Source organism: Aquarana catesbeiana, linkage group LG07 (genome assembly GCF_042186555.1).
Source record: "Aquarana catesbeiana isolate 2022-GZ linkage group LG07, ASM4218655v1, whole genome shotgun sequence".
Lineage (NCBI taxonomy): Eukaryota > Metazoa > Chordata > Amphibia > Anura > Ranidae > Aquarana > Aquarana catesbeiana.
Window position 1 is genome coordinate 131,998,015 of NC_133330.1, and position 25,677 is coordinate 132,023,691.

Below are 25,677 nucleotides of genomic sequence, written 5' to 3' on the forward strand. Positions count from 1 at the left end.
TATTCTGCTACTTGTTTTTGATACAAAAAAAATTCTAATAAGAGTAAATTGATTGATTTGCTTGAAAGTTATAGCGCCTACAAACTTTGGGATATGTACTGGAATTTTTTTTGTTTTATACTACAAATGGCATAGATAAGTGACTTATAGTGGGACTGTGATAGTGCAATCTGACACTAACTTTCGCTGGGGGGAACTGACATCGCCACTGACACTAATTTCAGTGATCAGTGCTAAAAATATGACACTGGCTGGGAAGGGATTAACATCTAGGACGATGAAGGGGTTAAACATGTTCCTTAACTAGGTGTAATGTGTGCACAGTGTGCTGCTTTATACTAATGATCTCTCAATTTCTCACTCCCTCTGTACAGAGCTCTGTGTTGAATTTCAACATAGAGCCCTAGGCTGTGATTGGACACAGACGATCAGCTGGTCCCAGGTGTGAATCATTAGCGGGGACGCTGTGTACAATCACAGCGGGAGCTGGGGCTGAACATGCACGTGTCCTAAACCTGGGAGTAGGCAGAGACGTACCAGCACATCGTTTGCCTACAGCACCCCCCATCCTCAGTACAATGCGGCTGGCCGGTCGTTAAGTGGATAATATTTGTACTGGAACATATATGATTTTCAAGAAGATGGAGGTTTAATGCCGACATACCACTGAACCGTAAAACATTTTTTGCATGGAGATCCGTGTGTGTCTCAATCTTGGTCCTGCTAGTTGGCATGAAGGTGGGCAAACAAGGACAATGAGATTGTGCTTAGAGACATGGATTGCATTCTTCTTCCAACATGAACTCCCATCATCACCAAAAACGTACATTGGTAAATAATAAACAATTGCTTTTAAAAGGAGAGCACTTTAACAGAAAGTACAAAACCTACCAAAAATATCTTGTATTTCTGCAAATCCTGGGATTGATTAACAGTAACAACAGAATGGCTCAGTATGTGATACAGACTGCAGTCACTGGAGCTCCAATCTACACACAAATCACCTACAGGAAACATTTGGCTTCCACTTCCTGTAGTGGCGCTCCAGCTGCAGAGATTCACAATAAAGTTCCGGAATTTAAAAAAAAAAAAAAAAAAAAAAAAAAAAAAAAATGAGAGGAGGCCACGTGCTTCCTGTCTTTAGTGGAGCTCGACTCTGCAGCCAGACCCCTCTCGCTTGGTGAGCGGTGCGGTGGAAGAGTTGTAAGCGGAACCTGAAAGTCTAGGCTCTGCTTACGGTGAGTGCCTTTATTCCGGGACACCAGTGCAGTATGAGCGTGGGCTATAAGCGCTTCGTAGGACTTAATGGTTATAGGATACTTTAAAATGATATAGCCTATTGATTTTTGTTTCTATCATGTAGGTCCTAAGTGTTGGTGAGCTGAACTTTGAAGACACCCACGTGTAGTACAGAAAGTACGCTATTTTTGTTTTCTTATACGGACTTTGCAATCTGAATAAGATGTGGATGATGGTAAATTAAGAAAGTTTTTATTTTGCCAGAGGTTCTTGCCTGGATCATGGAGACATTAAGACGTGTATATGTTGGTGGGATTAGTCCATTGGTCACCAAAGCTGAGCTTGAAGATAGATTTGGGAAGTTTGGAAGAATCGATGACGTGGACATCATATGCAGAAAAGATGCGCAAGGTATACATTTTATTTTAATTTAAATGATGCCTTTAAGGCTTGTTTTAAAACCACTTTGCTGCTTCTTTACATTTCCAAATGAAGGGGTTACCTATAAAGAAGCAAGTATGCGATGCCTGACATTGGTCTTTTGTAGAGAACTTGTCCTCCTGTTTTTGTACAGAAACTAACATGTCAAGGACTGTCTATCTGCATTGCAAAGTTCTGCAAACCTCCACATTCCTACTTTGTTCTGTAGTGACCTAATGTAAAATTAACATGAACCTGAATACAAAGTGAAGATCAAATGTTTTGTAGCGGATATCTAGAAATGGTGCTTGTTAATAAGCAGTACCCTGAAAAATCCCCCCCCCTTTTTTTTTTTTTTTTTGTCTTGAATTCTTCCTTAAAATTAGCAGTACCCTTTATGTGCCAAAGCATTATTGCCTTGTGCCTTTTAACTGTATACCTGTAGTGTGAATCAAAATTACTGTCTCTCTGCTAGTGTTATGAGCATTTGAGTGAGATTTGGTGATGTTACTGTACATGGCTTTCCTTACTGGAGAGAACTATACCTTAGGACCTGCAGACAAGCATCTCTGTGCATCTGCTTTATCCATACTGTGTATTTGTGGTTTCTGTACGTCTTTTGCAACACAGTGGTGTAGTGGATAGCACTTTCACCTAGCAGTAAAAAGGGTTGCTGGTTTGAATCCCAACCATGACACTACCTGCCTGGAAATTGCATGTTCTCCCTGTGCCTGCCTGGGTTTCCTCGGCGCACTCTGGTTTCCTCCCACACTCCAAAGACATGCTGGTAGGTTAATTGGATCCTGTCTAAATTGTCCCTAGTATGTGTGTGTATGAATGTGAGTTAAGGACCTTTTAGATTGTAAGCTCCTTGAGGGTAGGGACTGATGTCAATGTACAATGTATATGTAAAGCGCTGCGTAAATTGACGGTGCTACGGTATACAAGTAACTGAAATAAAAATAATCCACCTAAATGTTCTCCACCAGCTATCAGATCCATAGTAATTTGGGGGGGGGAAGTGAGGGGCAGCTCCAACATGAAAAAGCAAAGTCCTCCTGTTACCAAGATGGCAACCTCCACACAGACACTGGGGTTGATTTACTAATAAGGATGATCTCTGGCGTGTTTGCACATCCTACGTGCAGAGCCCGCCAGGAAGTTGGCGCTGCGCTAATCACAGGCAATGAGACACTTCCCGATCTTTGCAGCCACGCAACGGGACAATGTCTCACTGCTTGATTAGCGCAGCGCCGACTTCCTGGCGGGCTCTGCACGTGGGCTGTGCAAACATGCAAGAGCTCATCCTTATTTACTAATAGCTAATAGACTTTCCACTTTGCAAAGGAAGTTGCGCTTTTGCAAAGTTTCCCTTAAAGTTTAGTAAAAGCCAAAAGGGGAATTTTCTTCCCTCCCTCCTCCGCACTCCATTTCCGGATGGATCGCTGCAGTGATCCGAGTGGATGTTCAGCCCCCCTGCTTCCCTCGCAGCCTTCTGGGACACAGCATAGGTCCCAGAAGACTGCGGGACCATTCATAAAGGGCAGTGTGGCCTCTGGCTGCACATTGGAAACCTAGCTTTACTGCCGATTTCCCTTTTAAGATGCCGGCGCCTGGACCTGAAGCGGATTGAAGAATCGGCTCGGGTGAGGACAGCACTAGATCCCTTGACGGGTAAGTGTCCTTATATTAAAAGTCAGCATCTGCAGTTTTTGTAGACTGGAGCTTCTCTTGAATGAACTGAAGCTCTGCTGACCCTTGCCATCCAATAATGTACATGTAAGTTTTTTTTTTTCCATTGCACACAACAGAGTATTCTTAGCAAAGTGAAATTGCAACACCTTTACTAAGTTCTGGGGAAGATTTCCTTGCAAAGTGAGCATCCATTTGCATATGTTAGAAGGCTGGCCGGAGGCTAGCTTGCATCTGTAGGAGGAGTCTGGGGGCTATAAATATCCCTCCTCCTTCGTCTATTTCCACATCGGCTCGTCTTCATGGTTGCTGGTTTACAGCTGACGTATGTCATTTCCGGGTCATAGGGCGTCCGCGTCACTTCAGTTTTTTTTTTGATTTCCAGAGGAGCAGCACGGTCGGCTGCAGGAGACTCGTGGCGGTTTATCGATCACGGTTCCGTTTGGTTTGGGGGGGCGTGCCGGTGTTCGGCTGGGGACCGGTGGAGAGTTAGGTGCCACTGCTGCAATCGTTCTGGGGGGGGGGGTTTCACAGGGTTTCTGTGGGGGTGTCCAGATTAAACAGGGGTTCAGAGATTGTTGCAGGCCCCTAGGCAGGGGGGTAGCCAGGTCCAGCTGGTTATTCTGTGCACACTGCGCTGTATCAGGCACATGACGGGGGTTGCAGCAATATGGGGGTGGTGGCAGCAAGTTGGGGTGTTGGGATCACGGCAACTCAGTACAGATTTGGACTCTTTTCTGTCGGGTGTTGTGGAACTAGGAGCATCGGAGGGAAGAGGCACTGGGCTGAGACTCTTAGTTCAGCAACATGGCTGCGCAACTCCTCATCCATCATTTGCAAGTCGGTGTTGTGCATCAGCTTCATGTTGCCGCATGCAGGCATGATTTTGGGGGGGGGGGGGGGGTGTCACATACAGGTGGGTTCTTGTCAGACTGGGTAAGGAAGAGGTGGCTGTAGGTCTTGTAGCTACTCAGCATGTAGGCTGCAATTGTGGTGGTCACAGGGGTGGTGGTGTTCTCAGATCAATTATCTGCAGCAGAGTGTATTGTATTTTTATCTACAAATCTTCCTGCTGGTTACTTTGTTTAGGGGAGGGTACTGCTGTCAGTGTTGCCATGTCTTGCACTTATGTAGGGTGGGGGTCATCTTTTCATCATTTATGTCGGATCTTTTTCATTGCATTGCACTTATGGCATTGCGGTCATGGCATGTGTCATCTGTAGTCCTGAGAGGTTGTCTGATAGTTCCATGGGGCACGGTTGTGTATAGCCTCTCAGCTGCAAAGTGTTGCACTAGGACTTGTAGTTCCACAGCAGCTCCGCACCACTGTGATACTGCTCATTGAGCCGTTCATAGTCACAAGGGTTACAGGCGCATTGCCTGGGTCCGGTCACCCCTAGCTCAAAGGGAGGGTTGTCATTCTTCACCTCATGCATTTCTAAGTTCTGTCACTTGAGCATACTGCACGTTCACAGTATTCGTTCCATCCTGACGTTCATATCTACCCACCACGGTCTGTGGGTATCGCAACCCTTAGTGGGGGCTCAACTTCCACGTCCCACGGATATAGGGCTGGCATACAGGTAGGCCCATTTTTTATCGGTTCTCATTCGGGTGCATTTTATCTGTGTTTCGTCTTTGGGTATCATGCAGGTACGACACATACACCAGCACTCGTTTCCATCTTCCTATGCATTTCCATGTCTCGTCGTACTTTTGTTCGGTTATTCCATTGTATACCCGGGTATAGTTTACTTTTCAGGATCTGTCACGTCTACAGATCCATATGGGCTGAGGTTTCGTTATTGATTGTTGGACCACAATCTTCTCGCCCTTATACCATACGATGCACGTTCATTTCATTACACCTGTACAACTACCCACCGTGGTCTGTGGGTACATCAGTCCTAAGTGTTTATTTTTAATTACCTGTCTTTGCGCTGCAGGTTACTCGGGCTCACTTACTGCATACACTAGTGTGGTGGTTGTCAGTGGGTTCATATTCACGCGCGGTTGGTCTTGTTATTACTGCACCTACGTCCTTATACTTAGGTAAGCACGGAAGGGTGTTTTTCATGTTCTGATTTGTCACTTTCTCGAGTTTTGTGTTTCCTTAGATTTGGGCTTGTCGCACGTTTCGAAAGGCGACTAGTTCGCATTCATCCCTCCAACCCACGTTGGGAGTTCAGAGCATGATGGCACCCCCATCATTAAGGAGTTGGACTATACCTAAGCTCACAGCGGAGCTTCGTTACAGGGGTTTCCTTTCCTGGGCACAGCCCGAAAGGCAGTACTCTTCAATTTGTTCTCAAATCTGTCTCAGCCACTCCCTTCCACCAGCATAGTACATGTTTCTGGGCATACTTCTTTAATTTAGATTCATGCAGTGCTAAATGTGTTCTGCACGTCCATGTTAGTTGCTAGACAGAATGGAGGTGATTGAAGCCTGCTCGGCTAGAACTGAGGTATCAGCTGCACCCCCAGCTCCTGCTTTTCCTAGCACTCTGGTGGGTATGTTGGTATCTAAGGATGAGCTCCGGCCTGTTCACACAGCCCACGTGCAGAGCCCGCCAGGAAGTCGGCGCTGCGCTAATCGCAGGCAGTGAGACGTTTCCCGATCTCTGCAGCCGCGCACGGGACAATGTCTCACGTGGGCTGTGTGAACACGCTGGAGCTCATCCTTATTGGTATCCCTTTAGTCCACCTGTCTTGTCAAGCCTTCTGGTATGTCATGACTAAGCCAAGGATGTTTCATGGTTAGGGCCTTGTTTAGAAGACCACTCATCCCTGGTCTTCAGACCGTTCTTGCTGGAGGTATTGCCAGTAGGCCTTCACATGGGCCTCATCGCTATCCTGTCGGAATCTTACATATGTAGTAACTTGACTTCAGACAGTCATGCTTTCATTGTCTGAGTTACTGGAGGCAGGATTTTCCAAGGGGTTTACGTTTGGTCTGTTTTTTTTTCACCATTGTTCTGAATGTGGAGGGGCGGCCCACCGGAGTGGTCAGTGGCAAGTTTTTCCTAATATCATTTGATTACGTCTGCCCTTATTCCCACGGATGTTTTTTCATTGAAGTACTTATCCGTGGATCTGGCGATCTAGCACTTTCTACAGTTAGGCGGGGGTATTTGGCTATCCAAAGCTGATATTAACAATGCTTTGAAGCTATTTCTTATCTGTCCTGCCCTCGGGTATGGCATGGTAAATGGCGCAAATGTTGTTTCAGCCCTCGGTTAAACTTTGGGCCAAAAGCAGTCCTTGCTTTTGGCATCTTTGCCAAGCACTCCATTGGATCTTGGGTAGCTGCAAGGGGGCCAGGGGATAATTTTATCCAGTTGATTCTCTGTGGTTAGAAGTCCCTGGTCACTGCCCAGGGATCTGCAGTCTCACAGGGTCTTCACATTTTGGGCATCACTCTCGGTTCTAATCTCACGATTGCAAGGTTGTTTGGGATACTGGTCAGATAAGTCAAACCATTCATCTGATGTCTGATTCCCCAGTCTGTTCAAAAGGGGGGCTTACACTGTCTTGGGAATATGGAATCGTGCCATGAGAATTATTTCTCAGGATAGAGCTTTGTTCCAGGTTACTGGCCCTCCTTCCCCCTGCATAAGGACTCTAACTCGGCTGTCAAGTTACAAGCAGAGGTACGACCCAACTTTATCATGTGGGACCAGTTCCTGTGTGTCTGGAATGGCATTTCCATGTTCATGTTTCCATGAACCAACGAGCAGGTCTGTTGGGGTGACGCTGCTAAATCAGTTGGTTTTTAGACATCTTTGGAAGTGAATGGTTGGCCCCCAGAAGTTGGTCTGCCCGAGTTTGCAAATAATTCGTCATTGTTCGTTATTTGCCCAATAATGGCAGTAACAGTCTCACATGGGGACCGGTTGGTCAGGGAGCTAAATGTTTCTCACTGATGGGTTGGCCACAGCCAAATTTACTAATTAGGTAGATCAGGGTTCCTTCTCATCATGTCCTTCATGCGTAGGTTGACATGGTCAGGTCTTAATGGGAGAGTTCATCAGTACGAATCACAATGGCGCAGCCAATGCATTATCTTGACTGAATCTTCCAAATTTCTTGCAGCACCGAGCTGGTGGGCAAACCACCTCCTCCTCCTTACTCCCTGCTGGTTATGGATTAGTCACTTTCAGGACACAAGGGATCGATCTGGCTAATGGTTTATTATCCAGTAATGCTCTGAAGGCTTATACCAAGGGTTGGAAGATTTTCTCAGGTGCATGGCTCTGGCTTTCGCTGCATTTTGCCACAGCGAGTTGGCCTTATCCGCCAACACTATCAAGTATATCTATCAGGTTTCCAGCATTTCAGGCCTCCTGCAAACTTCTGACAGTCCATCCATTTTTTGTGGCTCACTCTTACTCCAATAACAAGAATAGTCAGCTAGGCCAGGGGTTCGTAGTAAAGTTCACAGAACTACAGTAACTGGTGTCCGATTGATGGGTTTGATCTTCTCTGCAATCATTTTGCAGTGGCTCCTCTGATCAGCCCTTGCTCTCTTTTCCCACGCATCCTCTCACTACAAGCAGTTTGTTCTCATGTTCGGTTTACTCGTAAAAATCCAAACCATTTTATTGGACATTTGTTTAAGATCGGGGAAGCTTTTGCAGGTTCCAAACAGGGGATCCCTTCTTATATCAAGTACATGGGGTGCTGGAGTTCCTCCTGTAATAGCAGGTTCATACCAGAACCCTATACTGTAGTCATCCGGGCAGTAACTACTTTTCTAGACGTATTGTTACCTGCCCTTCATCAAAGCTTTCATATCACACCTACTTTTGTGTCTTTTTTTTGTTTGCCCTCTTTTAGGCATACTGACCAGCTAGGCCAAGGCATACCTCAGGTCTTGGTAGTTAGGATTATCGCATTTCTAAGTGAAGACTCTGACTACAAATACAGTAGTAAATCAACCATACTATGCAGAACAAGACATTAGTCATTTAAAGTATAAATGAATGAATGAGTGACTTGTATAGCGCTACCTATGCGAACTGAATCGCCTCAGGGTACTTTTGCTGCCGGGGGCCATCTGCGGTGTATCGCTATCCTTTGCCCCATGGGGTCCCGACACTCTTACAAACACATGCAAATATTTGGCCAATTTTTTTCGACAGAATCTAATTAACCTACCAGCATGTCTTTTTTGGAGTTTTAGTTTTGCATAGAGTGGAGAAGGAATGGCTTTTATTGCTGTCTGTGCCACCATTGGGTAGACTCACCCACACTATTTGTCCTGTTAAACTTTTATCATTGAATGTGAAAGCAAAAGCGAGCCCAAATTTTGGGTTGTCCCCCCCCCCCCAAAAAAAGAGGGGAAATCTTCCAATGGTGACACTAATTCTGATGACCTAGGGGTTCCCAAGGAATTCCCTTTGCCGGAATTTCCTCTGACTCCCTGTCCTATAGCCAAACGGGAAGTGAAGGGGAATCTTTGCAATGGGACAAAGAGGGCGAAAAAAAATTTGACAAGGGGTTACAACCCTTCCTTGGGGGGGGGATGATTTGCCTATATAGTTCTACTTTTTAGTAATGGGGAAAATATTAGCAACAGGGAGCCTGCAGGCAATACTTTTTGACTTGTACATTGCTCTCGGTCTGCCCTGTTGGACACAGCTTTCCCAGTAACCCTAAATGAAGTATTTTAAAAGCTTACTTATGCAAGGCAGTTCCAGAGTCACAAGCATTCGACTTACAAACGATTCATACTTACAAACGCAGTGAGACCACAGAGAGAGAGGGAAATTCACTCCTTTAATAGTCCTAATGGGAAAAGGGTGTCTCCACTGAAGATTTATCACCAATCGTTTCCACAACAACCCACAATTTTCAAAATCTAATTGTCAGGGGGACAGAAAGTAAGATGAAATCTTCTGAACAGGGGCACAGACAGCAAAACAAACGTTACAGGGGTGTTAACCCTTTCCTATGTTATCCAAAAAAAAAATATAAATTTTTTTTTTGGCTATAGTTACTTTTAAGTGTACCTGTTCCGACTTGCATACAAATTCAACTTAACCTCCCTGGCGGTATTCCCGAGTGTGGCTCGGGGTTAAAATTCAGTACCATTAGCGGTAACCCCGAGCCACACTCGGGATCGCATTGCAGGATCCTGGGGCGGCTTTACTTACCTTGTCCCCGGGATCCTGCGATGTCACCCGCAGTGTCCGAGGGCTCCGTCCTCCTCCGAAGCCTCTCCGTGCCAGGCTCTGTTCCCTGCGAGCGGCGCGACGCACGGGGGCGGAGCCTGGCGGCAAATTAAAAAAAAAGTAAAAATCATAACACATACAGTACTGTAATCTTACAGATTACAGTACTGTATGAAATGATTTCACATCCCTTTTGTCCCCAGTGCTTTGGCCCATGCCCTGCATGCAGTTTTACATGATATACACTGTTCTTTCTGCCTGGAAACTGGAGATTGTCCATAGCAACCAAAAAGTGTCCCTTTACGTCAAAAGTGGCTTTAGACCAGCTAGAAAACAGCGATAGTAAATTAGAACACTTGCAGAATTGAGCGATAGTGAATTGTGGGGATATTTATTTTATTACTATTTTTTTTTTTATTTGAATTATTTATTTTTATTATATTATAATTTATGTTTTTGTGTTTCAAACTTTATCATACCCGGGATATCTACTAGACTCTGGTTTGGACAGATTTAAGTGTGTTATTGTTAAGATTTACAGACCTACAATATAAAACGCCAAATTTCCATGCAAAATAATGGTACCGCTTTCAGCACCTAAAATCCAAAATAATCATACCGCCAGGGAGATTAAGAACAAACCTACAGACTCTATCTTGTTTGTAACCTGGGGACTGCCTGTAGTGTCTTTTTTCCTTTTTCATATACACTTTATGGACTTGCAATGTGCCTCTGAGCTTGCCAGCAAACTTAACTAGAAGTCTCCGTTCCTTAGCACAAGCCCTTCTTGCACTGCATAGTCCTTAACTCTTCTGGTAGTCTTATTACTGTCTGTGCTGCTCAAGCTTCTTCACCCCTCTTCTCCCCACATAACCTGGTAGCAGCCCTAGGGAGGGCAGCAAAGGAAAATGCCTATAGAGTGTTACTTGAGAGACAGGGCTGTTGACCTCAGATCCAGGATGGCAGTATCCAGTAGTAGTCTTAGGGCTTTTTGATGTCTACACGAGAAGCATTTATAGCCACTTGCCGACCGCCCCATAGCAGTTTTACTGCTACAGGGCAGCCGCGCTGCGCAGGTGTGTCTGTGTATACGTGATCCTGCACTTCTGGGTATTGGGCGTGAGTGCGCGTCACCAGCGGCTCACTCCTGCTGTGATTGTGAGTAAGGAAGGCCTGATTCTGTGTTCATGCAAAGCAGGAAGGCAGGTCTATGCCTTACTCCAGTAAAAGCACCTCCCTCACTACAGTAAAACATCAGCTAGGCACACAGTTAACCCTTTGATCGTCCCTTATAACCCCTTTCCAGCCAGTGTCATTAGTACAGTGACGGTGCATATTTTTATCTCTGATCACAGTAATGTCACTGATCCCCCAAAAAAGTGTCAGTATCCAATTTGTCCGCCGCAATATCGCAGTCCCATTATGTCGCTGATCGCTGCCATCACTAGTAGGAGAAACAAAAAAAAATTCCATAAATATATCCCATAGTTTTGTTGACGCTATAACTTTAACTTTTAAGCTAATCAATATATGCTTCTTGGGATTTTTTTTTTTTTTTACCAAAAATATGTAGCTGAATACACCTTGGCCTAAATTGATGAAGAAATTCAAAATTTTTTTTTTTTTTTTCAAAATTTGTTTTTTTGTTTATAGTGCAAAAATAACGCAGAGGTGATCAAATACCAACAAAAGAAATACATTCGAGAGAAAGCAAATGCATCAAAAATAAATAGTAAAAAGACAAACCATATATCTTGCAATTCCTTCCTGTAATATCTCCCTCTGTTAATTAAATAGGGGAAAAAAGGGGAGTTGTTAGGGAAGCCACCACCCTCCATTTCCTCTTCCTCCAAAAATGTGGCTCATAGATTCACTTAAAGTGCCCAGCAATGAATTGTCTACTCCTTTGGGTGTAACTCCTCCTTAGTATGTATAGCATTGCAGTATTCTCTGTCTTAACCACTTAAGGACCTTTCTGAGATTTCTGATTTACAAGTTAAAAAAAGTTTTTCTTTGATAGAAAATTACTTAGAACTAAACGTTATTATACTTTTTTTTTTTTTCTCTCCTAACAACCTAGAGAATAAAATAGAGTACGTTGCAATACTTTTGCGGTCTTACAAGCGCGCTTTTTTTGGAAAAAATATACTTTTTTGAATTAAAAAATAAGGCGAGTAAAGTTAGCCCAATCCCTTCTTTTTTTTTTTTTTTTTTTTTATATTGTGAAAAAATGTTACGTCGAATAAATTGATACCCAACATGTCACGCTTCAAAATTGCACCCGCTCGTGGAATGGTGACAAACTTTTACCCTTCATAGGCGACATTTAAAAAATTTTACAGATTGCGTGTTTTGAGTTACAGAAGAGTTCTAATGCTAGAATTATTGCTCTATCGATCATGGCGATACCTCTCATGTGTGGTTTGACCAGTTTTCGTGTGCAGGTGCTACTCACGGATGCGTTCGCTTCTGTACGCAAGCTCGGCGGGACACTTTTATTCCTTTTATTTCTATTACAAGGAATGTAAACATCCCTTGTAATAGAAAAAAAACATGACAGGACCTCTTGTATATGAGATCTGGGGTCAAAAAGACCTCAGATCTCATATTTACACTAAAATGCAATAAACTTTTTTTTTTTTGTCATTTTGGGGGGGAAAAAAATGGCCCTTTTAAGAGCTATGGGCGGAAGTGATGTTTTGATGTCGCTTCCGCCCTGCAATGGTATAGAGACGGGTGGGGGCCCATCTTCCCCCTCACTTGTCTCCATGCTACTGACGTGAGAAGATCCGATCGCCTCCGCCGCTACCGACTGCTCTGGTAAGTGGCGGAGGGCACCGGAGCACGGTGGCGGGCCCTCTCCCACTGCCGATTAAAAGTAATCTCAAGTCTGCTGCGAAGACCACTATTATCGGAAACCGGACCTCTGGTCAAAGAAGAGGCTACCAGGGTTATGGCAGCTAGCTGCTGCCACAACAAAGATATCCCTCTTCAAAGTTAGGACGTATATCTGCGTGCGGCGGTCCGGAAGTGGTTAATCACTGGATGTGCATATGTCGTCCTGGAGTTTAAGTGGTTAAATCTGAATAATGGCTGCAGCCATCATTCAAATATCATAATCTTTTTTTTCTTTTTCCTTTTTTTCTTTTCTTTTCTTTTCTTCCAAAAAAAAAAATAGATTTTTACATGTAGGAGAGGAGTGCCAGAATAGGCCTGGTATGGAAGTGGTTAAGATTGGAAGAGGTCTGCTATAATAGTGTCCACTACATAATAAAGGTCCGAGAAAAAGTGGGGGGGTTCAAGTTGGACATAATGGCTGCATAGGAAAGGCATGTTTCAAAATGTGTCCAACTGAACCAGATTTTATGCAATCTTGAAACCTATCTGATCTTTTCTTGTTTAGTATATACAATTTCCTACATCTCCTAAACAAAGGACACCTGAAAAGACCATTACCTCACATTGGGTGGTTGGGTCGATGTCCAGGGATTAGGATTCACACTTCTAGCTACATTTTGATAAGGTGTTTCTCCAGAGCAGTGTCTAGAACTTGCATATGTGTGTAGGAGAAAAATTTCAGATATATGCTCTTTGACCTCACCTATGATAGTTGAGCTTGTCAGAAGGCTTGTCTCCAAAGATTGGTTCGTAGGACATGACCAGAAAATATGAAGGAGAGATCTTTTTTTTTGCAGTGGAGTACCACCAGCACAGGTTTGTGGCAGGTGATGTATCATCAGACTCTGTATATCTTGATGATGTCTGACTACTAAAGCTGCACAATTAATCGTTAAAAAAATCATCTCGATTCACCCCCTCTGACGATCTGTCCTGCTGAGTTTGCCGATTCTTTCATATAAACAAGTGGAGAGATTATCTGCTCACTCACCTGTCAAAAGAAAGCATCTGGGCAGTCTGCCAAGTTTAGATAGATATAGATATATCTATATCTATATCTATATCTATATCTATATCTATATCTATATCATCTCTAAGCAGAGACCGTAGGGAATAAAATGGCAATTGCTGCAATATTTTATGTCACCCAGTATTTGCCCAGCGGTCTTTCAAATGCAATTTTTTGGGAAAAAATACACTTCAATAAATAAAAAAAAAAAAAAACGAAACCGTAAAGTTAGCACAATTTTTTTTTTTTTTTTTATAATGTGAAAGATGTTACGCCGAGAGAATCGTGATCTATCCTCTAAGCAAAAAAATTGTGATTCTCATTTTAGCCAGAATCGTGCAGCTCTACTGACTACTCTCAGAAAAGGTTCAAGTGACAATAAAAATAATTGACGAGAGGAGGTCATCCCTGTCGGGTGCCATTGTAAATACAGATTATATTTGGTTAACCTTAAAGTGGTTGTAAAGGCTAAAGTTTTTTTTTTTTTTTACCTTTTTTATTGCATTCTCTGCATTAAGGTAACCTTTCACGTTTAGCTAATTCTCCAAAACTTGCCTAATCTCACTTTGGAGTGGAGCAGTGAACGTGTGAATTGTGGAGTTCCGGTTGGCATCCTGGCAGTTAGTGGCTTCAGCAGCTGTTCCGCGGTGGTTGGCTCTGCTCCAGTGGTGTACAGTCTTTCCGCTTGCCGATTTTTACACTTTGAATCTTCCTCCTTTACATCTCTCTTCCCCTTGCCTCAGGGCTCCTGTTGTCTTTATATGAATATAAGAAGAGCGGAGAGGATGATTTGGGTGATATTTGGAGACAAAATTGGTGATGTAGCTTGGGGCAGAGTTGTGAATGGCTTTGTATGTTGTGGTTAGTATTTTGAATTTAATTTGCTGGGTGATTGGGAGCCAGTGTAGGGATTGGAGGAGAGGGTTGGCAAACACTGAGCGGTTGGTAAGGTGGATAAGTCTGGCAGAAGCATTCATGATAGACTAAAGAGGGGATAGCCTATGGAGAGGCAGGCCAATGAGGGGGGAGTTGCAATAGTCAAGGCGAGCGATGACAAGGGAGTGAATGAGGAGCTTGGTGGTTTCATTTGTTAAAGGGCAACTTAGGGGTGTACTCACTTTTGTTGCTAGTGGTTTAGACATGAATGGCTGTGTGTTATTATTGAGGGGACAGCAAATTTACACTGTCATACAAGCTGTACACTCACTACTTTACATTGTAGCAAAGTGTCATTTCTTTAGTGTAGTCACATGAAAAGATATAATAAGCTCTTACAGGGGGCTGCACATACAGGGGTTCTTCCAAAGAAGTGGCGTTCTTAAAATAAGTGGCACTTCTGCTCTTGCACCATCCATCTGAACATTTTCTTCTCTCTTCACAGGTAATCTGCGTTTATATTCCCATGTCCTGCAAACTGAAAATTGACTGACCGCTTACATTTTTTGGTAATCTGCGTTTATATTCCCATGTCCTGCAAACTGAAAATTGACTGACCGCTTACATACATTTTTGGTAATCTTTATATTCCCATGTCCTGCAAACTGAAAATTGACTGACCGCTTACATACATTTTTGGTAATCTGCGTTTATATTCCCATGTCCTGCAAACTGAAAATTGACTGACCGCTTATATACATTTTTGGTAATCTGTTTGTCACCGCTGTCTCAACTACATCTGTAGCCATGCTCACATTATTTCAATGTTTATTTAGCCATTAAGTCTTACCTAAATTATGGGTTTCCTTATCTTTACAATTTTGGCCTTTTAGTCCCCTTGCAGTTTGATTGTGGTGTGAAAGTTATGCCCTGCTTGCTGTGTTCCTAATATGCCCTCCTAATTGATTAATTGCCAGATTCCGTCCACACCCAACACATTATATAACAAGGCTTTCTTTACGGGGGAGCACATACAGGGGGCTGCACATACAGGGGTTCTTCCAAAGAAGTGGCGTTCCTAAAATAAGTGGCACTTCTGCTCTTGCACTTCAGCGATTTGCACAAAGCAAACCATTGCAGGTGATCTCATTTTCATATTATCTCTCCTTCTCTGAAACATGCACTCTTTACCTCTCCTCCTCTTCACAATTGCAGCCTCTCTCCTCAAGCTCTCTTTTCTACATCCCTCTGCTCCACCACACAATCTGTACATATCACCCTCACTTCTCCCCTCCCCCTATTACTGCACTCATCACCTCTTTCTAACTCTAAGCCCACTTGCTAACAACCCCCCCCAGGATACTGAAGCATATCCCCTCATACAAATCATATTCTCATATTACCTCCTTTACTCTTCTGCTTCTCCTAATCGCTGGAGATATTTCCCCAAACCCTGGGCCTCCCTTATTTAACTGTACCCAACACACCCATCACCCTACATCCTCTGGCAGTAGTCCCAATCTACACAATTTAGTCTCCATTCCTCTTCTTCCCAACACCAGCCTCCCTCTCTCCTGCGCCCTCTGGAACACCCGCTCTGTCTGCAACAAACTCACTGCTGTTCATGACCTCTTTGTCACTAATTCCTTCAATCTACATGCTCTCACCGAAACCTGGCTCCACGAATATGACACCCCTTCTCTTGCTTCCCTCTCCCAGGGTGGCCTTCACTGGACTCACTCCCCTAGGCCTAATGGACGCAAGGGAGGTGGAGTGGGATTCCTCCTATCCCCCCAGAGCACCTTCCAGGTTATTCACCCTCCTCCCTCTTTTTCCCTCTCATCATTCGAAGCCCACTGTATACGTCTATTCTCTCCTACTTCCCTAAGAATTGCTGTGATTTACCGGCCCCCTGGACCATTATCAACTTTCCTTGATGAGTTTTCTGCCTGGCTACCCTACTTTCTCTCTTCGGATATTCCAACAATCCTTCTCGGTGATTTCAACATCCCTGCTAATACAAACACTCCTGCTACTTCTAAACTTATTAGTCTAACCTCTTCATTTGACCTGAAGCAATGGGTACAGGCTTCTACTCACTCTGATGGCAATACCCTTGACCTTGTATTCTCCTACCTATGCACTCCATGCAACTTCTCAAACAATCCTTTTCCTCTCTCCGACCACCATCTTATTAGTTTCTCTCTCCCCCTGTCTTCCACCACCTTTCCCTCCAATCGCCTAACCATCACCCGTAGAAACTTTCGTAACTTCAACTCCTCTCTCCTCTATTCTGCTACTGACCACCTCTATGACAAAATCTCTCCCCTGTCCTGCCCCAACCAAGCCACGTCCATCTACAATAAATCTCTGTCCACCACCCTGGACAAGCTCGCTCCCCTCACTACATGCAGAATCAGGCCTCGACCTCTACAACCCTGGCAGACAGATGACACCAAAAGTCTCAAACGTAGTCGTGCTCTTGAGCGTCTGTGGCACAAGACTAAGTCTCTCAAAGACTTCAATACAAATCTGCCCTCCAAAAATACTATTCTTTCCTCCACGCTGCCAAGCAAACCTATTTTACAACTCTTATTAACACCTTCTCATCCAATCCCCGTAAACTCTTCTCTACCTTCAACTCTCTACTTTGTTCTCCACCCACTGACTCACTCACTGCCCAGGAGATTGCTAACCACTTCAAAAACAAGATTGATACAATCCGTGATGAAATCTCCATTCTACAGGTATCTCCCCCAGCTAAGACCCCATGTCAACAGGTACAACGGACACGCCCCCTATTCAAATCTGCTACTACAGATGAAGTTGCTAAACTCCTTTCTATCGCCCACCTAACCACCTGTCCCCTGGACCCTATTCCCTCTCAAATGCTACGGTCACCCTCTGACCCCATCCTACACTCTCTAACCCACATCTTCAATCTCTCCCTCACCTCTGGCATCTTCCCCGACGCTCTAAGACATGCACTGGTCACCCCCATACTCAAAAAGCCGTCCTTGGACCCTACCAATCTTAACAACCTACGCCCTATCTCCTTGCTCCCCTTTTCCTCTAAACTCCTTGAATGCCTGGTTTACAACCGAGTGACCACCTCATTAAAAACAACCTTCTTGATCCCCTTCAATCTGGATTCCGCTCTCAACACTCCACAGAAACTGCTCTTTTAAAACTCACAAATGACCTACTAACTGCAAAAACCCATGGACACTATTCTGTACTCCTACTTCTGGATCTTTCAGCTGCCTTTGACACGGTTGACCACCCCCTCCTCCTCAAACTTTACTCCCTCGGTCTCCGTGACTGTGCTCTTCAGTGGCTCTCATCCTACCTATCCCAACGCACCTTCAGTGTCACTTACAATTCTACTTCCTCCACTCCTCTTCCCTTCTCTGTCGGGGTCCCCCAAGGTTCTGTTCTTGGACCTCTTTTATTTTCAATCTACACCTCTTCCCTGGGTCAGCTGATAGCCTCTCACGGCTTTCAATATCATTTCTATGCTGATGACACGCAAATCTATCTCTCCACCCCTCAACTCACTCCATCAGTCTCTTCACGCATCACTAACTTACTAACCGACATATCTGTATGGATGTCACACCACTTCCTCAAACTCAACTTGTCCAAAACTGAGCTTATAATCTTTCCTCCCCCACGTGCCTCTTCCCTTGACTTCTCTGTCAAGAGCAATGGCACAACCATCCACCCGTCCCCACATGTCAGGGTGCTAGGTGTTATCCTGGATTCTGAACTCTCCTTTCAGCCCCACATCCAATCACTTTCCAAAGCTTGCTGCCTCAACCTCCGCAACATCTCTAAACTACGTCCCTTTCTAACCAACGAAACCACAAAGCTCCTGATTCACTCCCTGGTTATCTCTCGCCTTGACTACTGCAACTCACTCCTAATTGGCTTACCTTTAAACAGACTATCCCCCCTGCAGTCCATCATGAATGCTGCTGCCAGACTTATCCACCTTACAAACCGCTCAGTGTCTGCTACCCCTCTCTGCCAATCCCTCCATTGGCTGCCACTCGCCCAATGAATTAAATTCAAAATACTAACAATAAGTTACAAAGCCATCCACAACTCTGCCCCCAGCTACATCACTAACCTAGTCTCAAAATACCAACCTAATCGCCATCTCCGTTCCTCCCAAGACCTCCTGCTCTCTAGCTCCCTCATCACCTCCTCCCATATCCGCCTCCGGGACTTCTCCCGAGCCTCGCCCATCCTCTGGAATTCCCTACCCCAATCTGTCAGACTGTCTCCAAATTTATCCACTTTTAGGCGATCCCTGAAAACTTTCCTCTTCAGAGAAGCCTATCCTGCCTCCATCTAACAACTGCACTATTTTCTCCATTAGCTCATCCCCCACAGCTATTACCCTTTTGTATAACTATAACCCTCCCTCCTAGATTGTAAGCTCTAACGAGCAGGGCCCTCTGACTCCTCCTGTATTGAATTGTATTGTACTTGTATTGTCTGCCCTAATGTTGTAAAGCGCTGCGTAAACTGTCGGCGCTATATAAATCCTGTATTATAATAATAATATGCCGGTGATGACTTGGAGGAAGGAGCAGGAGCTGGTGCCAAAGTTAGTGTAAGCACTGCACCGCCCACTCTCTCGACAGGCTCCATTGGGGGAAACTCAGTCCTGGTATCAACTGCAGCCTCTATGGAGCTGGTCAAGCCCCCCCAGTTAGCTCCCACTTGGATGTGCCTCTGGATACAGTTAAACAGCCTGAATTTGCAGCTCGCTCTTTAGTCTCTGATTTTAAAGCCTGCTCCATCTCCATTAGTACTCCCATCAGCCGTGAGTAACAACATTGTGGCTCCTAATTATAGTGGTGGGAGCGAGTTGGCTGGGGGGACCCCTGAACCTACCCTGTGGAATGTCTACTTATTGCTCACCCGTCAAGTGTAGGCAGTGCGGGATCATATAGTAAAACTGATTCACCCAGATCAAACAGACTTTATGAAAGGCTGAGAGGCTAGAGCTAACACTATTCGAGCCCTGCATGTATTGCACTGGATGCATAATGGACCAAATCAGACCCCAAGTGTAGTAATTTCAATGGATGTTGAAAAAGTGTTCAATAGGGTAGGGAGGGAGTTTATGGTCGGAGTTTTGAGGGAGATGGGCCTGAGAGAATGGATGATGGGTTGGGTGATGGCACTATATGCGGATCCCAGGGCAAGGGTTAAAGTTAATGGTAGATTATCAGAATATTTTGAGATATGGAATGGGACTAGGCAGGGGTGTCCACTATCCCCATTATTATTCACTATGGTGCTGGAGCCTTTTCTGCATACGGTTAGGGGAAATGGGAAGATCAGAGGCCTCTGTATTGGATCAGTGGAACACAAGATCTCAGCTTGCGTGGATGATTTAGTGTTATATCTTTCCTCTCAAAAATCCCTGACCAAATTGATGTTAGAAATAAGTAAGTTTGGTTTTGTATCCAATTTTAAAATAAACATTTAAGAAATGGGTGCTGATGTCGAGCCATGTGCCTTCAAGGATTACAGCCACTCTGCAACAATCCTTTCCCTTTGTTTGGCATTTTGATACTATATCCTATTTGGGGATTCATATCTCTCCGGATGCAAAATGCCTATATGATCTTAATTATCTTACTCTTAGGGCAAGAATCTTAAACAGGGGCTTGGTGTCAGTTGAGGGAGATGGGTCCTAGCTGGAACAATGCTGGGGGTCCTTCCCACCTCCCATACCACTTGATCGGATACCCATGTATTAATTTCAAAATATAATGCTAATGTGCGAGACAGGGACTCCACACGCTGAATGAATCTATTTTGGATGATAAATGCCATGTTCGTTCCATACTACCAACATGCAGGACAAATCGTTAAACCTATTGGAGCATGGTCTGATATAATGATTGACTTGATAGTCAATGAGCACACACAGTTCAAGTCAATCCTTGAATATGCATAATGTGTTTTGGAGAAATAACTGAAATGTCTGTCTCGCTCATTCAGCACCCCCCAACTGTCTACCAAATGCAGAGAGCGAAGGTGCTGATTGATATGCCTTAAAGCTCTGTAGGACAAAAAAAAGGTTTTCCCTGAAGAGGCATCAAACTTTAACCCAAAGTGATATTAAAATCCCCTCCCACAACCAAAAAACCTTCCCTAAACTTCCCCAGAATATCCAAAGTTTTCCACAGAAATTTAACAGTGATTATTGGGGGCATATAGTAGCAAGGTGTAACGCTGGCCCTGGATCTTAACCTTAACAAAGAAAACGACCCACAGGGTCTACTCGTATTTCTGTAGGTACCAAGGGACATGATTTATGGATAGCTATTAGTAACTCCTCTAGCCCTTGGAACTTGTGATGGTGCATGGAACCATTGATTATATGGAAAAAGAGGCATACAAGGGGCCGACCCTGCCACAAAGTGCATCTCCTGCAGAAACACTATCTCTGTCTTCATGTGGCGCAGTTCATACCAGAGACTGCCCCTCTTACCAGATGAACAAAGCCCTCACATTATGATGCAATCTTTATTCTACCTGTCATTATCTCAATACATATAGTTCTATGGGTCTATTTTTTTTTATTCTGGTGTTGCGCTCGGTCCATTGTTTGTTCCAACCCTCCTGGGTTCTTTCCCCTTGGGTGCATCTGATGAGAGGAAAGGGGGGGGGGATCCCACAAACCCCAACAAAAGACTTTCATGACAAATAACATGATATACCACTGTGTGTGGAACACCCCCTAGGGGGAAGACTAGTCCGGGCAGGGGTGTACCACCCGTGTCCGGAGTCCATTTCTCTTCTGCCCCTTGGTAGAATACAAACTCCCTTGTCTAGGGACCGACCTATTGGGGGGAGAATTTATTAAAAACGTGAACAGCACACCTCCTGCTCCCCAGGCTTCCATTTATATTCCTATACCATTATTTCACAATGCTTCAGCATTTTGCATCAGGGCTTCAAAAAGTAGAGGGTGGGGGGGGGGGAGGAATCCCTCTTTCCTCTCCCCATCCATATCTTCACAATCTATATAACCCCTTCTTCACATTCTTACTCTAGGCAGTTAACTCCTTTCCTATTGACCTCACACTCTCTATTCAGGTATGTCCTTCTAGGGCTAAATTATAATCTTGTCTGTCCAAACGATTTTTCCGTCTGCCTTTAGCTGGCACCTGTTGCCATCGTAATGATGACTTTGTTATTCAGCCTCCAATCTGGAAATTCCACCAGAGGTAGCTCCAGCACTTCTATGAAATGCTTCAGGTCATCTTTAGTTTGAAGTGTTGCTGTTTTCCCATTCCGTGTTGCTATAACCCTAAAGGGGTACCCCCAACGATATTTGACATCAACTTCCCGTAGGGCTTCCAGCAGAGGTTTAATCTTTTTTCGTTGCTTAAATGTTCTATGTGATCTGGGAACAAAGCTACTTGTGCACCCTCAAAGTCAACCGTGGGTTTATTGCGGACTGCTTTCATAATGGCTTCTTTCGTTATCTGTGCATTTTACAAATGACATCTCTTGGTGGTTCTGCATTTTGGGGGGTTGGGAGAAGAACATGGTGCACTCTGTCTATTTCAATCTTATCTGGTGCAGATGTCCCCAGAATTAACTGGAATAGACTAATCACTTTTGGAAGCAGTCCAGTGTGTTTTTATACCAGGCAAGCCCCTTATACGTATTTCTTTTCATACATCATGGGACACAGAATCGGGCTAATATTCATTACCTGCTGGATTATACTTCATCAGGTAAATTGACACTGGTAGACCAAAGGTCTTCAGACAGGACGTGATCCCCCTATATAACCCCTCCCATACAGGAAGTACTTTAGTTTTTTACCAGCGTCTACAAGGTGGATGGCACGGTTTGTTTGAGCTCTCTGAGCTCCAGGTCTCTAGTCCCACAAAAGGTTCCAAAATGAATCAAGGGATTGACCGATTGGATCCATTTGACACAGGCTTCTATGCTTTAGATAAATGGTACCTGAGCCTTGCAAAGAAGACTCAAGATCCTGCGAGGTTTTGCCTGTAATGTAGCCTCTGGGCGCTGGACCCTGTGGAGTGGAAATCCTGGACACTACAGCGCTAAGGCATTTCCTGCAGGGTGCTGTACAGGTCCAAGGGAGTGGACCCTAAACGTGAAAGGGTACCCAGTCCTTGAAGGTCCAAGTGACAGGAACCCACCATGAAGGGTGAAAATTAAGCCCTTAGTTTCTAAGTGGCCCTGCGTGGGTAAGTGAAGCCCCTTTATTTCATTATTGCGGGGTGTCCCAGTGATTGTAACAATCAAGTTAGCTGAAAGCTGGACATCTGTGTGCGGTGACCATACGAAGGTGTTTTGGGCTAGCTGTGGGTGTTTGCACAGTGTACCTTCCTTCTTCCCTTTTTTTTTTTTTTTTTTTTTGCTTGTCTGGCTGTTTTTTACCTGCATGATGGTGTGCCATTTCGCCTTGGTTCGTCGTGGCGCACGTGCATTCACGAGAGCGCCGCTGGGCTCAGCAGTTTGGAGGCCATGGTGCACGCGGCTTCGCCACACATGAGCCGTAGCCTTTATCTGAGGATGAAGATGAAGATTTGCGTCGTATGTGAATACAGTCATGCCCATTCGTCGGACTGTGCACAAGTGTGCGCACGCACAGAACGCTCCGGCGCACACCCAGCTTATTTTAAGCTGTGTAGGCAAAGCATGTGGTGCTTCCAGCAGCTGTGGGACACAGAGCAGGCTCTGAACAGACACTTGCAGTGGTTTATTTTTTCCTTACCTGGGTCACGTGAGTCACCAGGTGTTGCTTGGTAGGCTAAAGGTGCTTAGCAGGATTGTTGCATAGGGGCTTGGTGAGCCCTATTAAAGGGTCTCCCTTCTGAGGTGTTTTAAAACTACACCCAAGTACTCTTTGTGGCTATTAACTGTCTTCCAAAAAGAGTGGGACTAACACCACAGGGAAGGGCACACCTATGTCGTCAGTAGTTCCTGATGAACCTAGTCGTATCCCTAGTGTTGTATCCCCTGAACAAACAGGCTTCTGGGCAATCTGAGTCACTATGCCTGTCTGGTATTGTGCCTACAGTCAACTCTGCTGCTTCACCCTTTATCACTAAGGATGAACTGTCCTCAGCCCTAGCCGGGTTAGAGCACAGGGTGGCAGGAAGTGTGACAGATCCCCCCCCCCCCCCCCCCCGGAGTCTCCTAGTCTGAAGCAGGAATGGGTTGACGATGGGGAGGAGCTTGAAGCTCAGGATTCGGTGGAGTGCCCGGAAGATGAGTCTGCTTCTGAGCAATCTGGACAAGAAGATATCCAGTCGATGTCTGTCTGCCTCTGTCGCAGAGGCTTTTGATCCTGACTCTGACCAAAATGGTTCATTCTGCCTTTTAAGTTGCCTCTTGCAGAGGTGACTGAGCCCTCCCTGGTCCTCTTTGGGATCTCTGAGGCCTCTTCAGGTCGCACAGACTTTCCTTTTACACCCCTGTTGGAACAGGCAGTGTTTGCTGTTTGGGAATATCCTGATAGGACTTTTGTTAAGAGGTTTTCCCTTTTTTATATCCCATGGATGAAAAGTTTGTAAAAAAAAAAAAAAAAAAAAAATGGAGCATGCCAGCCGTAGATGCAGCAGTCTCTTCCTTAAACAAGAACTTAACTTGTCTGGTAGAAAAGGCACAGGGCTTGAAAGACCCTGTTGGCAAGAAATTGGAGTTATTAAGGCTTCCTTTTCTTTGGCCAGTTCAGCTATTCAGCCAGCTGTTGCAGCAATTGGTATTTGCCAGTTCATTAAGGATCAGGTCAAACGGCCTGATAGGCCTAACCAGGAGGATGATCTGCCTGAAAGTAAGTTATTCCTCGAGTGCTGTTTTTCTGTTGATGCTTTAAAGGGTTCAATACAGCAGGTTTCTTGTAGGGCTTAAGAAATGGTCAGCTGAGCTTCCTCGTAAAAAGTTATTGGCGAGTTTCCTGGGTTTTATTTTTTTTTTCCCATGGGGAACATTTATTTGATCATTTGGACAAATATATCCAAAAGATTTCCTGAGGGAAGAGTTCTCTACTTCCTGTGAAGAAAAGCACCAGACTTCCCTTGTTTAAAAACCCAGTGACTGCTTCCTCAAATGTCTCAGCGCAAGGGCAGTTCTGCCGCCAACAGGGCGCTAGGGCCAGGGGGCAAGCCCAGGGCCAGAAAAGGTCCTGCGTCCAAAATTCTTTTAAACCCAGCACTAAGCCCTCCTTTTTGAGGGGATGCCCCCACACCATTGGGTGGGGGTTAAGGCTGCTGCGCTTTGCAGGCCTTTGGAAAACAACAATTCAGAACGAGTGGGTCACCTCAATTATATCTCGCGGTTACAAGTTGGAGTTGCGGGGGGGTTTCCCCTCAGGTTTAAATCCTATCTAGATTTAGTGCTTGCTATAAAACATACTTCCTGTATCGGGGGGTATATAGGGGATCACTTCCTGTCTGAAGACCTTTTGGTCTACCAGTGGTCATTGACCTGACGAAGTATAACCCAGCAGGTAATGAATATTAGCCTGACTCTGTCCCATGATGTACTCAAAGAAAATGATTTTACAGGTATGACGAAAAAATCCTATTCTGCTTACGGTCTCTATTTTCATGATTATCCATCTGATCCAACAGAAAATTCAACACTTCTTCATGATTTTTTGGTCATATCTTGAATAGGCTGGACACCACGGAATAGGCCTCGCCTTGGCCTCGCCTAAAAACTCCTGCCCGCAGCTCCTCAGGACCGGCGCGGTGTCCAAAAAACAAACTCAATTCGAATCGTAAATCGAGGTGTTGTGTGTTTTTCTTAAGATCTCCCAGCCCTACTCCCCTACTCCTGGCTCATCTCCATTTCTTCCACTCTGTGTCCCAAGGCTCCTATATCTTCCCTTAACCCCTCCACAGCATGTTCACATGATGTTTCCACAGCAGTTATAAGTAACTGAATATCATTCTTTGTTGGGGGTGCTCTTAAATTTTCTCTTAAATCCCAATTCACTATAAATTCTGTTTGAGATATAATTGGTTCAATATTAGGGTCACAATTCAGAGTTGGCATACTGCACCTTTTCTGTAGAGGCTGTCCCTGGTTTGATCGCAAATTCTTTGCTGGTCTGTGCAAGTTCACTGCTGGGCTTTGTAGTACCACTTTTTCCTCCCAGACGCACACTTTCCACGGATTCAGCTACCGCTCCTGTTTGTTCCCCATCTGAGTCAGCAGCTTTCCAAGCTTGGGCCATGGGATCTCTACCCTCTCCTGGGAGATCCACTTTTGGGATTATAAGGCTTTGCTTAAGGGTGAATGGCCACGACCAGGTGTTGTTACCCCTTCCAAAGCCAGCCGCTCATTAGCCCT

At 44.8% G+C, this 25,677-nt stretch overlaps 1 protein-coding gene across 14 annotated transcripts in view; it reads left to right on the forward strand.

Moving 5' to 3' along the window:
- Positions 1-1,107: 1,107 nt before the first annotated feature.
- NOL8 (nucleolar protein 8) overlaps positions 1,108-25,677 on the forward strand; it is a 602,139-nt gene continuing 577,569 nt past the window's right edge. For all 14 annotated transcript variants that reach the window (XR_012235284.1, XM_073592676.1, XM_073592685.1 and 11 more), the window contains exons 1-3: positions 1,108-1,238; positions 1,364-1,416; positions 1,504-1,650. Coding sequence is in view for 13 of the 14 variants with exons in the window: in XM_073592676.1 (XP_073448777.1) it covers positions 1,521-1,650 (130 nt within the window). In the remaining variant the exon portion in view is untranslated. The remainder of the gene's footprint in view (positions 1,239-1,363; positions 1,417-1,503; positions 1,651-25,677) is intronic.